The sequence below is a fragment of the Electrona antarctica genome (genome assembly GCF_951216825.1).
Source record: "Electrona antarctica genome assembly, chromosome: 13".
NCBI classification, from domain to species: Eukaryota; Metazoa; Chordata; class Actinopteri; order Myctophiformes; family Myctophidae; genus Electrona; species Electrona antarctica.
Window position 1 is genome coordinate 9127289 of NC_136794.1, and position 16388 is coordinate 9143676.

Sequence of the window (16388 nt, forward strand, 5' to 3'; positions counted from 1 at the left end):
CAAAGGTCTTTATCACACTTTGAGTTAAAACAGCAGGGTTTTAGGGCTGGTTTGTGTCAGATCCTCTCATCTCCAGGCAAAGAAAGTGAAAATATGCGCGCAGTCAAAACACAGAGCTTTACCCTCTGCCCAGAAAAATATTCCCAGAGAAATACATACCACTGTTCCACATCATTGAGGTTTGTTGCTTTTGCAACACACATTTCAGAGGGGATTCATGGATGGACACTGTCCATTACACACCTGCAGTTCACTAAAAGCAAGGCTTTGAAACAAATTCAAGTTGAAATAGGCCCATATTGTATAGCTGAATGGCATGAAATACATGAAGATTGGACTTTGATTCTTATTCATGTAATAATAATAATAATAATAATAATAATGAATAATAATAATTGTAATGTGTGCACATGCTACTTTTTATCTCTTACTTTTTACTATTTACTTTTTAACTCTTATATTCAATATTCATGCATTACCTAGGTTATTATTAAAACTAGCTAGCCATTGAATCCCCTTTAAAAAAATGACTGTTGCAAAGCCTTGTCAGAAAGTCTGGTCATTTGGTTTGGATTTGTGTATAGGATGGCAGGCAACAAAAGTGTACTTATTTTCTGTAGAGCTACTTCCAGAGAGCCTTTGCTTTGCGGCTGGCTCCTCGAAGGACTCTGAAACCGTCCAAGTTTCCAGAAATAACACACACCAGCTGGGACATGGAACTGAAGCACAACTCTCCTCAAAAAGCTCCACGCAACTGGGAGTGAAAGGAGTGTCACCATGAATACATGTGATCCAGACATTGGGATGAATTATTATCTGACATGGATCCAATTGCTTTGATTAATTGAGCCTGGCGGACACCATGGAAACAATGCAAATCGAACAATGGGGGCAAACCACATCAATCCTTCACACCATAAGGGGCTTAGATTTAATCATTGGAAGCGTTTTAGTTAACAATCGACCAAAGTCTTGTGTGATGTTGTCACAACTGCAGCTCCACATTGCGCAGTAGTCAAAATGTGATGGAACCGACAGGCACACACCTGGTGACGAGGAAGAAGTATTGAGTATGGAGATTCAGCCTCATAGTCCCAGCTGATGACGCAGTACATATTAGACGACACAGACGCTGCCACACAACAAAGCACCAAGGGCTTGTGACATAAGCACAGGTCAGCGACACTGTGGGGGACAGGACAAAACAATGGCTCTCAGAGAGACACGGGTTAGTGCAGGGTGAGGGACACTGAGAGTCAAGCCTCGGGTTTGGTCTTTACCCAGTTTCTCTTTGGAGCTCAACACAGGTTTGAGAAGGCCATGGCCCTTATGGTGCTCACCGTCGGCTGTTGGAGGGAGAAGAGGGGTCCGTTATGAAAATGCTTGCATGTCCTGTCAACATGCCAAACATGTGTTCACATGAGGGAACACCAAAGGGAGCCTCGCGATGCGGAGGAAAACGGAGATCCAGAAGAGAAAGATAGACGGGTGTCTTTCCCAGGACGCAAATTATTATTTTTTTGTACAGCTGGACAGTTGTTTGTGCTTTCATCCACCTGGTTTTATGCACATGTTAAAGACATACAAGTGGAACTGGCGAGACTTTAAAGCACAACATCTAGCCTATCATTTGACCCTCTCTAACTCACGTCCTTCCCTCAAGTCTTTTTTGTGTGCATGTCTGTCTGCGAGCGTGCATATATGCCTGTGTGTGTGTGTGTGTGTGTGTGTGTGCGTGCGTGCGTGCGTGCGTGCGTGCGTGTGCGTGTGTGCGTGCGTGCGTGCGTGCGTGAGAAATTAGTGACCGAGACAGGCTGTGGTGGTGGTGCTGGCTGGCCAGTGCTTGGCTTGGCATGGCCAGTGTAAAAGTGGTGTATCCTGGCCAGTGTTGTGGCCAGACTTCCCACCCGGGCCGGGCCAGCCGGAGCGTAAATCATGTTAACGACCCTTGACCCCAAAGACGCCACCGTTCCTTTAGGTGAAGGTGTGAAATGTACACCGAAAAAGGGAGGACCTCCAGGAGCACATGTGGCACATCTGGACTGTGAGGGGAGTTTAGAGAGAAAAAGAAGAGGCAGGAGAGGAATGGGAAAGAGAAAGGCTCACAATGGCTCAATGTTGGGTCTAGACTGCTGTGGTCATTTGAACCCAATGTCTAACTGTCAGACATTCCCTCAGACCCTCATTTCGCAGGTTGAAATCAAGAAGAGTCACAAATAGGTGCATGAGAGAGCAGTGTGTGTGTGTGTGTGTGTGTGTGTGTGTGTGTGTGTGTGTGTGTGTGTGTGTGTGTGTGTGTGTGTGTGTGTGTGTGTGTGTGTGTGTGCATGCGTGCGTGCGTGCACAGGAAAAGACGTGCGGTATATGATATTCACTTCAAAACGAGTTAAGGGCAAAGACAGCTTTGTATGTTTTCTAGATATAAATTCCAGTTCAGTAATTGTTTTTTAATGGCTTGTGACGTGAATGTCTTTCAGCGTAAATTGCACCTTGCCCCGTTTCCTGTCAGAGTCGACCACCTCCGGAATATATCTTCCCCCCACCCATTTTTCATCAAATTATCTCCCCATCTTGGCTCATCCCTATCTAGCAACCACGTCTGTAGCTATAGGTAACACAATCAAGCTTCTATTAATGGCGAATAGAGGTTCTCATTCTCTCCTATGTTAAAAAATACATGCTAATGTTTTATAGAGGCCACTGTGCATGCCAATTTTCAGCCTTAAACCATTAGCAAATATAATGCCTATACTGCAAAATGTATAAAAAATGTATTGACTTAATTTCCCAGATTTTATGTGTTTTTAAGGAGCCACAGGAAACCTAGCTGGGACGGGATTAGGGAATCTGAGGTAGTTAGTCACATGGGAATAAAGGATGTGTGGAAGAAGAGAGAGAAGGAGGGGAACTTGAGTGTTCCATTACCCCCAGGTATGATGGAGGTGAGGGAAGAGTTGGAGCTCTTGGGTGGAACCAATGGTCTGAGGCCATTAGGGTTGGTGGAAATGGGAGGGACCCGAGGTCGAGACAGCGTGGTGTTTCTGGCTGTTGGGATAATGGGGGTGCGAGGGGCGGCAGCGGCGGGCTTCTGGATGCCGATTCCTAGATGAAAAGAAGGGAGGGGTGGGGGGGAGTTGGTGAGGTCAAGTTAGGTTACAATCCACTTCCTGCGTGAGCAGACCTGGGTGGAATAAACAGAGAGAAATGATCAGTGAATACAAACTGTATAGGAACGTGAAAGAGGAAAGCAGAGGGGAAAAATGAATTGAAGGATGACGTGACACACAAGCGTAAATGACATGTCGCGGTAGGCAAAGCCAACGGGACTCGTCTGGCTGTGAATGATGAGGGGTGGCGTGAGTGGTGTGGTGGACTGAGAATGGAGGCAGCGATGGAGGCAGGAGTAATGGCAGGGTGGGGAGCACACAGGGTGGAGGGTGGAATAATGGGGGGAAGCATTGACATCATCCAATGACGGATGGACAGCTGGAAGGCTCACTGAAAGCGTTAGGTTTCGAGTGGCTTGATGACAACAGAGGACGGTAATGGGACAAAACTGTCATCGTGTTTACCCAGATTGTTACTACTGGCCTTCTCTGTAGCCAGGGCAGGAATGGCCAGAGGCTTGCTCTCTTCTGGATGACTAGGAGCTGTATGTGGAAGAGAACTCACTATTTATCTGAAGATTCTGTTCAACTTTAGAACAATTCTTGAATTCTAAAGGAGGCATGTCCTTACATGATCTATTCTTTCATAACATTGTCATTATATTACGTCTCTGAATCAAACAATAGTTAATATAACACGGTTTGCTAAGTGGAGGAATACTGGAAATGTATAGTTAGAAATGCTGTAAAACGAGACCATTCAATTGGACTGATTTAGGCTGATTAACGGGTGTGCTATCAAAGACCCGTTGTGATCTGTAACTAATCGAATGATCCCAGTATAATTTAAATTAATCAATGCAATAACTGCACAGATTGTGACTGTTATAATGACAAAATAATACAATACCCCCCCCCTTTAAAATGTACGTACAATTTGAGAGTCTATATTATATTGCTGATGGAAAAGAGCAGGGGCTTTACCCGGAGAGACCGTCTGCCTTTGGTTGACCCTGGAGGATTGAGGCTGGGTCTTGGTCTCAGGGTGGATCTGAGGCCCAGGTTGAGGCTGAGGTTGAACCTTACTCTGAGGCTGGGCTATAGGTCTGGCTCGGGGCTGGGGTGGGATCATTGGCTGAGGTTGAACCTTACTCTGAGGCTGGGCTATAGGTCTGGCTCGGGGCTGGGGTGGGATCATTGGCTGAGGTTGAACCTTACTCTGAGGCTGGGCTATAGGTCTGGCTCGGGGCTGGGGTGGGATCATTGGCTGGGGTTGGGTCTTGGGCTTGGACTGAGGCTTTGGCTGGGGTTGATATTGGGGTCTAGGTTTGGGTTTGAACTTGGGCTGGGATGGTGGCTTGGGCTTGGTTTGGGGTTTGGGCAGGGATTGGGGTTTGATCTTGGGCTTGGGTTGGGACTTGGCATGTATATCCTGCAGTCTCTCTCCTTTTGTCCGTGGGACTGTCACAGGGGCATGGCTTGTGCGAATGGGCAGGGTGAGAATGAGCTTTGGTGTGACAGGGAAATCCAGGAAGGGAGGGAAAGCAGATCTGGGCTGGTCTCCTCCTCCTGGGTATGTGAGAGAGAAAAGTATAGCCATGATGGCACAACATGGTTCTATCAAACACAATATCCAAAAGAATCACCCGTTTCGTCAATTTAATGTCTTTCAAAACAAAGAACACAAAGGTGGATTAAACCATTCTCGGAAAAACAAATAAATCATAAGATGGAAGAGTGATAGATGGGCAAGGCATCATATACCCGTATTAGCCAATACTGTAGCAGCTGGTTTTAGGTCTCACAGAACTTATTGGACCAAATCAGGGGTTAAAATGATGAATTCCAACTGGCACGAGTCTGATATAGGGAATCCAATTTCAAAGGGGAACAGCCCATATGGAGCTATTTGCAGTGTTACAACCGTAATATTACACACAGGCTGGGCTACCAGACCCCAGGATGCATGCAAGTGACGGCCGTCCAAAACCATTGGCTTTGCCTCTAAGGGGCTGTGAGACATGAGGCTTTAATGGGCCACTGATTGATCGCCTGCCGTGGGATTCTGATGGACCATTCCAGATTGATTGTTCAATCTGATAAGGTGCTCACCACAATGCATATATATGAGAGAGAAAGAGAGGGGGAACAGAAAAGAAACAGAGGAGATAACGGGACATTCCAGGCGTTTAGTACCTCTACTCATCTTTATGGCCGCATGTACTGTTTATAGTACCTTGGGTTATTATGGCAGTTCAGTTATGTAACTGTAACTATACAGTAGATGGCACAGTGGTGTCCTTACTAACATTGAACAGAATCAGATGTAAAAATAGCTGGCCTTGATGAGGTTTGAAATTTAAATAACTACTGAATAAGACAATTGTGACAAAAGTCACAAACAAGATTAAAAAGTAGAAGTAAAAAAAAAGAAAGAAAACTATTAAAGGTTGGTGCATGCAAGACATGCAGACTTCACATCTACAATGCATCCGGCTGAAAGCTAAAGCTTCTGGGTTGGGATCAGAAGAAACAAAAAAGAAGACAGTGAAGATGATCAGGAAAGTAATGAATGGACATTGATACTGACAGGAATAGTATCTGGCAGTAAAACAAAGAAAACACATACACAGTTCCATAATGATGGGAAAAAATGAATGGACAATGGCTGGAATACTGGTAAAGAGATGAAAGACAGAGAGTGGAATGTTGAGAAAGACATGGACACAAAGAGTTTGTGGGATGTGACTGATCTGTAACGTATTGCGTGAATGAGAAGCACCTATTCAATGCTCTCAGAGTTGGTCAGAGGTCATTCTATCTCTGCTGCGCAAACATATGGTTACTGCATGTAGACCAAGGTGAGTCAAGTCCAGGCCTCCGCAGCACTGCTAGCTATAGCTGGCACATGTGTTTGATTGATTCACTATCAATTTCTGCGTGAACTTTATGTGGCATATTGGTCAGTGCAGTGCAGGAGAAAAACTTAACAGAACCTGGAGGCCATACTTGAATACCTATGAACTACATTGTTTAAAATGCTGTGAAGCCAAGGCCACCTACCTTCGCCTCATTATGAACCGAATCTCTCTCGCTTTCGGGGCCTCCGTGTGGCCTCCGTGGGGATGTAGGCTACATCTTCTTACTCAGAGCATGCATGCACTTTTGCTCATGCAGTCCTTTACAAACAAGACAACCTCCGGAATATAATACCTTCTGCCAAGCCTGTAATTGCACGCAGCCAGGCTGAGTGCCAATGAAGCGCTTTGAAAAAACAATTCTGTGAGACTCATTTTACCGATTTGCTGTTTGGTGACCAAAGGCAATGTGGTTCCAGCGGTTGACAGGGAATCCTGTCTAGTGGTGGGGGTCGGAGCTGAGGAATATAATGTACAACATGAAATCTGGGAGAAATATACTTATGCCCTACAGTGTGTAGTGAGTACAACTGATGTGGACGAACGGTGGCTTCTCTAAGATTTCCTGAGAAGAGACAGAGGTGGAGAGTTCAGAAAAGAAGATCAGAGTTGTGGACAGGAGCTTTTTTCCGACGAGAAAGAAAAAACAAAAAAACCCTTGAGCCAAGTTAAGGGTCACAAAGGTCATTACCGAGGGTTGTCTTGGAGGCTACATTCCGGAAGAGGGGCAGCCTGCCCTTGGTCCTATTATGGAGAACTGGGAAGGACAAAGGAAAGTGATTAATATTAAAAAGTAAATAAATCATCTCTGAAGACGTCGATTCGAGTCCTGCAAAAGAGAGCATCTGTTAATGGCTTTGTGGAGTATAATAATAATAATGGATTGCATTTTTATAGAGCTTTTCTATGCACCACGTGCCTACTCAAAGTGCTTTACAATGGTTGGTTCATTCATTCATACATTGGGAGGTGAAGCGGCGAACAGTCAACGCCAGCGTCCTCACTTCCCACATTCACACACCAATGGTGGCAACCACTGGAGGCAATGTGGGGTTCAGTGTCTTGCCCAAGGACACTTCGACATGTAGAGAGGAGGAGCCGGGATTCGAACCGCCAACCCACGGGTCATTGGGTGACCTGCTCCTGATCCTGATGTGTACTAGTATACTGTATGTGCATTTGTACAATAGAGCTCAATCTTAACAAACCGTAACAGTTAAAGAGTTATATTATATGCTGCACACAATTTCATTGTCAGGAAACACTTTGACTGCGGTTTATCCTCCTATAGCCTACAATAAACCAGCCAAAGGAAGATTGTGAGATTACACAACATGATTGGGTATGATGATGATGAGGATGTCTGCAAAATGATAAATCAAAAAGATCCAGTTAAAATTCTTCCAGCTCCGAGTCTTAAAGCAAAGGGTCAGTGAGGGGGACTGAAACGGACATTTCTGAGCAGTGATAAATCACTGCATCTTGTAAAACGGCCGCTGCCGTATTAAAACAGGTTTCAGTGCGTTGACCAAAGTCTCTATTGGCTTACCATGGCGGGGAGGGAAGCTGAAGCGTGTGCCTGTCAGGAAGGGTTTCTGTCAGGAGAAAGACGAGAACATTAATTAAGACATTTCTGATTAGTCCAAGTATCAGTCACAGCCTAGTAAAACCACCAAAATCCCTTTTATAAACAGACAAAATCTTCATGCTATGCATCTTCCTCTCACTGCACATTGTGCAAATCTACAAGCTCACAACACGTCGCAATGTGGTGCGTTGTAGAGCTTGTAGATTAGAAGTATAACAGGGCTTTTAAGAAATGCCAGTGCTGCAGTTGATTCTCAGCAGCTGTGGTGTTTTATGAGCATGGGGGCCGATGTGACGCGACAGCGTTTCACGGTCAGAAACTCGGCACCAACAATCACCTCTCCATCATTCCCTCCTCAACTCTCTTCCACACCCTTCTGCTTTCTCCCCATTTCCGCTCCTCCTCCTCTTTCCTTCTGCTCTTCTATTCCAGAAGTAAAGCTATAGTCATGGGTCTGCTCGCTTTGGCTTGGTCAGCTCTGGCTGCACTGATGCAGTTTCCATTCATCAGCAGGATGGAAAAGAAAATGATCCAAACATGAGACCATATTACACCCACTAATGCTCACTACACCATCACAGAAGCATACTGCTGGCTTTCAGACGCATTCCCCAAAATAAGATATTTATTTTGGAAAACAGAGAACAAAATGCACCTGTAGAGCTTTAGTCTTTTCATAAAATGTACAGTATTTCCAGGTTCATTTACATTTGCTATTGCATAACCAGCAGGCCATGTTGTAGTTCTGTACCAGCAGGCCATGTCGCAGTTACTGTAGGTAGAAAATGCCTCAACAACAATCTACAAAATAAAGTTCACTTTAAAAAGCAATGTTTAAACGATCATTGAAACAGAATGTTGTCCAGACATACATACCACAGGCTTGACAGGACGTGGTTTATAGGGTTTCTGCATGGACTTCTCTGGAAAACACAATACACAATACATCAGTAAACAAATAAGTGGGACAGATGGAAAGAGAACTAATCAAAACCATAACATTGCAAAGATGTTGTGAAGAAGATGTGGGTCACAATGACTCATGAAATAACTGCAGAGTTTGAGGGTTTCACAAGTTAGCTATTGCAGAGTGCATATGAGGCTGTGGTTTTTGGTAATAGACACAGTAAAATCCTTAATGTTAATTTAACTCCAAAATGTGTGCAAATGTTAAATGAAGTTAAGACTGGGATTTTACTGTGCAAGATGTACTGCAGAAAAAGACCCAATCACTGCATAAATATTAGCACTGACGAAGGTCCCAGGGCCGAAACGTTTGCTAGTTTTAACCTCACTTTGAGCACTGAGCACTTAAAAGGGATATTTCACTTTAAAAAAAACTTTAATTTTATCGTATTCGCAAATACGTGAACACCCCAGACAGTTATTAAGTTGCTCTATTCACTTTTTTCTGGTGACTGACACTAATACGTGAGGTGCCCGTGTTTATTATTACTTTTTTCATGTATTTATGTATTTTATTTTTTGAAAATGAAAAGCATCAGGGAAAGTAGAAAAAAACACGTATCAGGACGGATGTATGAGTCACCAGAAAAAAGGACGGGTGTTTTCGATTAATCTATCATGGTTAAAATGGAGGTTGAAGTTACAATGGGTTTGTATAGGAAGGGGGCGGGGCAGATACATTTAATATCAAACATCTAAATACTGAATTAAGTAACTTAAAAACTCTATGGGGTGTTCACATAAGCCTGAGTAGACGATGAACTGACCAAAAGTTTTTTTGAAAGTGAAATATCCCTTTAAGTATATGAGCATTCTAAAATAAAAAAATCACACCCGTGTGAACTGAGTGGTGCAACTCCCCTCTCTCTCTCTCTCTCTCTCTCTCTCTCTCTCTCATTAGCAGGCAACAGTGCAGCACTATCTCTCTGTTTCTGGCACAACAGCGCCACTTTTGCCCCTACTGGTACTCATAGTCACATAGGTTAGGACGGACATTGCTGTTCCTTGGAGTGGTTACACCACTCAAAAATAATATTTTGTTTTTGCAGTTAACATGGAACAAAGGATAAAGAAGGGTACAAGATGTACTGCAAGAAGAGGATATGTTTTGTGTTACCTACCCCCCATATTGGTGTTGTGAACGACTGGTTTGCTCCACATTCCATTTCCATTCCCAGAGTTGGGTTGCACTCCAAACTCATAGTTTGTGTTGGGCTTCAAGTTGTCAATGACAGTGTCGCTAGTGGGGCACGTCTGGAAGTTCCACTTCCTGTTCCTCTCACGATAACGCACTGTGTAGTGTCTGAGACAAAAAAAACACACATTGTTTTATAATAGAATACAATATGCTACTGTATATATGATTGCAAATTCAAAAGAGCTAATATATCTGTATCAAACAAGGAATCATACAGTGAAACTCAGACACGAGTCAAGGGCGTTGTAGGGAATACATGGATTCAAAATATTATTTAAATGGAACATATTTTCATGGAACATAACATTTAACAGCAAATTGTCTAATAATATTTGCTCCTCAAATATTAGGAAAATACCCCTAGTTTAGACAGAGGGGGCAACTGCCTCAACCCCACAAAAGTGACTACCCTGCACTGGTCGAGGGTTGGTCTGAGTGGAGTGGTAGCTAGTCATCATCACACAACCTGACCTGGTCTACTATCCAAACCCCATCTGAGTGCCATTTCCTTCCATCCATCAAAAACTATAAAACATGTGTGAAACAACATGTACTGTGACTTCCTTGGCCTACTGGCAGCATGCTCAAGACATTTGGTAGTGATTGGTCCAGTGGTTTCAGAGATTAGTCCCGGAACAAACAGACAGACAAAAGAGTCACAGATATTTTGCCTTCAAGACAGAGCCAACGCTGTGAAAATGTTTTCAACTAAACAATTACCCCTAATCCACGAATGTGGCTCTAAAGGCAGCTAATAAAAGAAAATGTTTCTGACTGTAGTACATTTTCTGTGTTTCTACTGTAGTAAAGTAGACCTATCTGAGTTTCTACTGCTCAGTTTCCATTGCCCTTGTCCTTCCTGGGGAAGACTTTTAGCAGTGCTATACGAGCACTACATGTTTCTTTCCCCCTTATTTCAGGAGATACAGATGAAACTAACATTAGTACATTTATAAAACCAACAGAAGATTTAGGCAGAGTCATAGCAGAGTGAGGTCAAGCTTTCCAATGGCTTTTCCAAAGCTGCTCTCTCTCTCCATATGGATCGAGAGAACGGGGGATTTCAGTGAGAAGAGGAAGTGTGACTTAGGCCTTGTGGGACGACTCCTCTCCTAAACACCTGTGAACACTCCATGTATTGGCACTGCTGCTCCGTAATACGAGAGACTTAAGGGAATCATATCATAACTATCCAGCAGAAACCTTGTATGTCCAATACCGTTACTTTTCAGGAAATGGGGAAAAAAAGAAGCTGTGTGTACAGTATGTTCCCGTGAATGCAATGTAGTTATTATTTCTAATATTAAATTAAAATTGGAAAATGGGAGGGTGTCATTTTGACTCAGCCATAACAAACGTCCACGTCACTATGACAACATAAACAAACCAATGTCCACGTGACTATGACAACATAAACAAACCAACAGCCACGTCACTATGACAACATAAACAAACCAACAGCCACGTCACTATGACAACATAAACAAAACAACGGCCACGTCACTATGACAACATAAACAAGTCAGCTCCATATATGGGCACAAAGGGGACATGTACTGACAGATACAGATATCTCCATATACAGTATGGGCACAAAAGAGACAGTGTGACGCCCTGCACCCCTGCCTTTGAATTTGAACTGTGACTATAGATAGCCACTGTTGGACTAATATTGGGCATGACTTAGCCTATAGCGTGAGTTTTGTTATTATTGTTGCCTTTGTACATATGGTTTTGGACTTATTCTGTTATTTCAGTATTTTCTGTATTTTGCCATGTGTTCCTGTTCTGTTTGGTTTTGGTTTTCTGTTACTCTGTTGGTTTTGTGTATCTTATTTTGTAGTAGTGTCCTGACAGTCCTGTGCTTTGCTGTCTGCCTTGTTTGCTGTCACCTGCCTTGTCTCACCTCCCTGTATTAGTGTAACCCTAGTCACCTGTGTTCTGTTTGCCCGTTAGCCTATCCCAGTGTTGATTGTCTGTTTCAGTTCACCTGTGTCTAGTTAGTCTTTGTCTATATATTGCCCCAGTTTGGTCAGTTCCTTGTCAGATAGTTGTTTAGTGTCAGTGTGTTATGTACTGTGTTTTGGCCACAAGCCATTCTGTATCATTCAGTCCTAATTTTGCATGCCCCATTTTATGGGAAGTTTAAGTTAGAAAATAAACTGAACTTTGAATCTTGCCATTGTCATACTGCTTTTAGGACCTCTGAATGCACCCTGACACACAGACGTTACAACGGGTACTCTGACAAAGCCCCCGACAGATCGGCATAGCGACGTCATTTTGAGGGCCGCGTAGCCCCAAACTCTAGATGTAAACTCTACATAGTTTATAAAACCCACAGCCCACACGTTAACCACTTTCAACCTGGCATCCATATTTTGTGCATGTCATTAGGCGATTATTCTAAAGAAAAATAGCGACCAGCTTTTTTAACGATGTTTTCCTGGACACTGTCTAGGTGTAAAATAGGGCATTCATTTATTTTATTGTGTGTGTGTGTGTGTGTGTGTGTGTGTGTGTGTGTGTGTGTGTGTGTGTGTGTGTGTGTGTGTGTGTGTGTGTGTGTGTGTGTGTGTGTGCACTGTGCATGCAAAGCAGAAAGTGAATCTCTATGGATCATCAGTGTGACTGTATTGGCACATGTGTGCATCCTTAGCACCCTGTCTTTGGTCCGAGGCGCGTTATTATGGATCCCACCACAGTTCTAGGCAAACCCCACCCCCTAGCTGCTGTTCAGAACATAGACATATATACATAGACGCCCCTTCCGGCTCTGAGGCGTGTGTCACCATTGAAGGCACAATTTTCCCGACATTCCTTGCAAAGCATTAGCGGAAGCAAAGCGGAAGCTTACAAGCTTCCGCGTGCGTAACATAAGTCCCGGAAAAGACGCGCTGTGATTGGCCAGTAGTCACTTGAGTGACAGCGAGAGACATGGAGGAGTCACGTGAGTGACGTCACTCGGGCAGCGACGCAGTCGCCTTCAGCAAATGCCTTCAGCACTTCTAAATAAGAAAGCTGCGGAGAACTGTTGCTTTGTGTTCACTCTTTAATGTTTTCTGTTAGTAATCTAATCCCCCCTGGCTCTGATGTTGTATTGTTAATAACTTTGTTGTTTGTGTTTGTTTGTTTGTTTGTCTTGTTTTGTAATGTATATTGTCATGACTGTTATAAAGATTTGTTAAAAAAACAAAAAAGCCTTCAGCACTGCACTTCCGCCTTCATTGGGATACACGTCCCTCCAATGAACTGCAGCGGCAAATGAGGCGTCTATGTATATATGTCTATGGTTCAGAACCCCAGGAAAGCCCCGCCCCCTGCTGCTCTGGCCTTGCATCCCTGTAGACAGCTGATTCATCCCAGGTCCCAGCTGTGAAAACAGCTGTAAGCCTTCCATTAAATAATAATTAATGAATTAATTAATTAATAATAAATTAATAATTCATGCTCGCCTTGAGCAATGGCCATTAATTTAGTCCAAAATGTAAGTAATTAGTATCCATGATTAGAACATGAGTGAATATTTGGTCTAATATTGCTATTGACCATTTGCAGACAGCGGCCATGTTTCCATCAGAGTTTGGAAGCACTCGTTTTCAGTAAAGCAATGTCCTGCTGCCTCTTGCATTATGTGCTAATTCAAAACAGGTGGTACACATGGGCTGTTGAGTGATATCTAACGAGCACTTCCAAACTCCAGCACTTAGAAAAATAATCACCTGCAGGGACACAAATTAGCTCATAACATGTATACAGGGGATTTTTATGAAACAAACACTTTGAGGATAGAAAGAGAATAATTCAAGCTTTCCGTACAGCTGCAATGTTGGTGAGTTTGACATTGTTTAATACAATCAGATAGGACTTTTCTGTTTGGATGAATGGGCTGCCATTGGAAGTTGCACCTAGGTTGCACCTTGCCATTAACTTATATGGTAAGATGGCCGCGGTCTGCATATGGAGAATAAAACATGTATATCCAAACATCCAGTGCAAATAAAAAAAGTGAGTGGTGCAACTCCGTGTGGGGTCCCCGGAAGTTCCAGACCCACAGGACCACAGCCAGGGTGCCGGCCCGGTTCCGGCGAGCCGCCCCACATCCGAAACGGTAGATAAATGAGAGAGTTACAATCTGGGGGTCCCCGGGTAGTCCCGGGGGGGTCCCCGGAACATCCAGATCCCCAGAAATGCGCCCAGGGGCCCGGCCGATTCCGCCGAGCTGCCCCACGTCCGAAACGTTTTAGAAATGACAGAGTTACCGTGTGGGGGTCCCTCTACTGTAGCCTGTACTGTACTGTACTGTACTGTACTGTACTGTACTGTACTGTACTGTACTGTACTGTACTGTACTGTACTGTACTGTACTGTACTGTACTGTACTGTACTGGCACACCCGAAATCATCATATATACAGTTAATATGTGCGTGTGTGTTTGTGTGTGTGTTAGGTTTCGCACAGGTGGTGAAAAACAACCATGCTATTTTCGTGCTCATACCCACCCACCCAGCCAGCCAGCCAGCCACCCACCCACACACATAGCTCCGTAAGGGAGTGGTTGCACCACTCAAAAAAAATGTTTGATAACAGACTGGATGCAACCAAGCGAGAAGAGAAACAATAAAAAAATGTTTTAGCAGGCAGTTAAATGGATCACTGTACAGATAAGACGTTTGCTTCATCACAAACTCGCAGTCAATACAGGAGATTGATGAGATCTGATCATTACATACGGACAGGGTTTTCCTTCATGCGTCATCAGGGCTTTGGAGCAGCGAGGGCGGAGTTTGCCTGGAGCGTGGGAGCGTGGGATCCATAATAACATGCCAGAGGCATGAGCATCCAGACCCAGAAATGAAAGAAACAGTAACTACCCCATCCAGTTCTCCCCATTGCATGTGTGTGTAAATCTCACCCATCCTCCAGGCAGTCCTTCATGATGTTGCCCTCATAGGGGGTCTTCAGCAGCGTCCCCCACGACAACAGCACTGAGGTCGGGGTCACGGAACCAATGACCAGATGAAGTGGCTTCTCCAGTTCAACTTTCCCTAGAAGGGGAGAAGAAGGCCCTCTATCAGCGTCCAAGGTGCATTTTGATGTCGAACAGCTCGTGCTTTAGAGTTTAATCTTAGTATTACCGTATGCATGTCATTTTAATGCCACATATTCTTAAATGTATTCAGGAATCATTTTTTACCGGTGCAGTGTTTCTTCACGTCATTGAGTGGGATGGGCTGGACAGCGATGAGGTATTTGGGTTCTGCATCTAAAAATCAAGAGGAAGGAGGAGTCAAAACAAAGGTTGACCCCCCCCATAGGGCCCAAACGGCTCATGGGGGATAGCAGGGCTAACCGTCGACAGAGGCCAATGGTGATGTGGAGGAAATTAGGAATGCACACTGAACCTCCACAGATATGCTGTTCTCTCTCAGGGACGCACAGACGTGCAGCAATGACTAAACAAAGGCCAAAAAAATGAAACATTCATGAAGATTGATTCCTACCAATCTCTGTCTCGTAGGGCTGTCCATTCTCGGGCAGCTGGATGAACTGCTTGGAGAACATGCTGCTGCCATAGCCTAGGATGTAACCCTCCAGCTTGGTGTCGGCGTTGGGACGCAGAAACTTCATCACGATGGTGTCTCCCGTGGCGTTGATGCGTACCTTCATGTTCTGGCGTCTCACTGCGGGGACGGAGAAAACACATGTTCTATTCAATCCTCAGGTATTGCATAATATACTGAATGAAGAGCTCAAAATTGTGGGATGAGATTCTTACTAAACACACACTAACTATACTTTGCTTTTGCAATAGCAATGATTAAAAGGCTGAACAACGAGCTGAGAGGCACCTATAGAGCGTGGCAGTCCCGCCCCCTACCAGGGCCCAGGAAATGATTCTCCGTTCATTTTCCTCATAGACTTTTCAGAAAGTATTTATTTAAAGACGGTTACGCCGCGGACAAAGCCAACTCTTGTCGTGACAAATCATGACAATAAACACAATGTTTTGGGCCAAACAAAGAATTAGAACGTAGGAAAAAAAATATTGTGTTTATTGTCATGATTTGTCAGACTGGAGTTGGCTTTGTCCGCGGCGTAACCGTCTTTAAATAAATACTTTTTGAAATGTCTATGGGAAAAATGCATTGGGATTCATTTCCTGGGCCTGGCGTCGTCATGACAGGAGGCGGGACTGCGACGCTCTATTAACACGTTTTATTAAGTGTTTGTTGGGTGGAAACATTACAGTTTAGTTAGAAGTATAATGCTACTTAAAAGCATTGTATACTGTATGTGTGTGTGCGTGTGCGCGTGCGTGCGTGTGTGTGCTAGCACCTCGTTAGCTATTCTATGAGGTGCTAGCAGTGGGCACGGGTATGCCTTGATTCATGAAAGTGGTTTTTGAATTACGACAAATAGTAAATCAAAAATCTGCAAACACGTGGCATGAAAGTAAATGAGAAAACAGAGAGCATGGCATAAAATAGAATGCACACACAAATAGACACAAATGCACACACATAGACGTACGTATGCACGCACGCACACACGCACGCACGCACACACGCATATAAACATACTGTAGTACCCTGCCAAGCATCTTGAT

The 16388-nt window shown here is 44.0% G+C and overlaps 1 protein-coding gene across 6 annotated transcripts in view; it reads right to left on the reverse strand.

Moving 5' to 3' along the window:
• abi3bpa (ABI family, member 3 (NESH) binding protein a) overlaps positions 1-16388 on the reverse strand; it is a 39502-nt gene that overhangs the window by 14544 nt on the left and 8570 nt on the right. The window contains exons 2-12 of one of the 6 annotated variants that reach the window (XM_079519076.1): positions 15283-15462; positions 14976-15044; positions 14694-14826; positions 9701-9882; positions 8490-8536; positions 7575-7620; positions 6406-6483; positions 4092-4676; positions 3573-3650; positions 2926-3102; positions 1281-1346 (exon numbers count right to left, since the gene is read on the reverse strand). In XM_079519076.1, the coding sequence (XP_079375202.1) occupies positions 1281-1346; positions 2926-3102; positions 3573-3650; positions 4092-4676; positions 6406-6483; positions 7575-7620; positions 8490-8536; positions 9701-9882; positions 14694-14826; positions 14976-15044; positions 15283-15462 (1641 nt within the window). Of the gene's footprint in view, positions 1-1280; positions 1347-2925; positions 3103-3572; positions 3651-4091; positions 4677-6405; positions 6484-6716; positions 6783-7574; positions 7621-8489; positions 8537-9700; positions 9883-14693; positions 14827-14975; positions 15045-15282; positions 15463-16388 lie in introns of all 6 variants that reach the window. The other 5 variants (XM_079519077.1, XM_079519078.1, XM_079519079.1 and 2 more) reach the window with 5 other exon arrangements.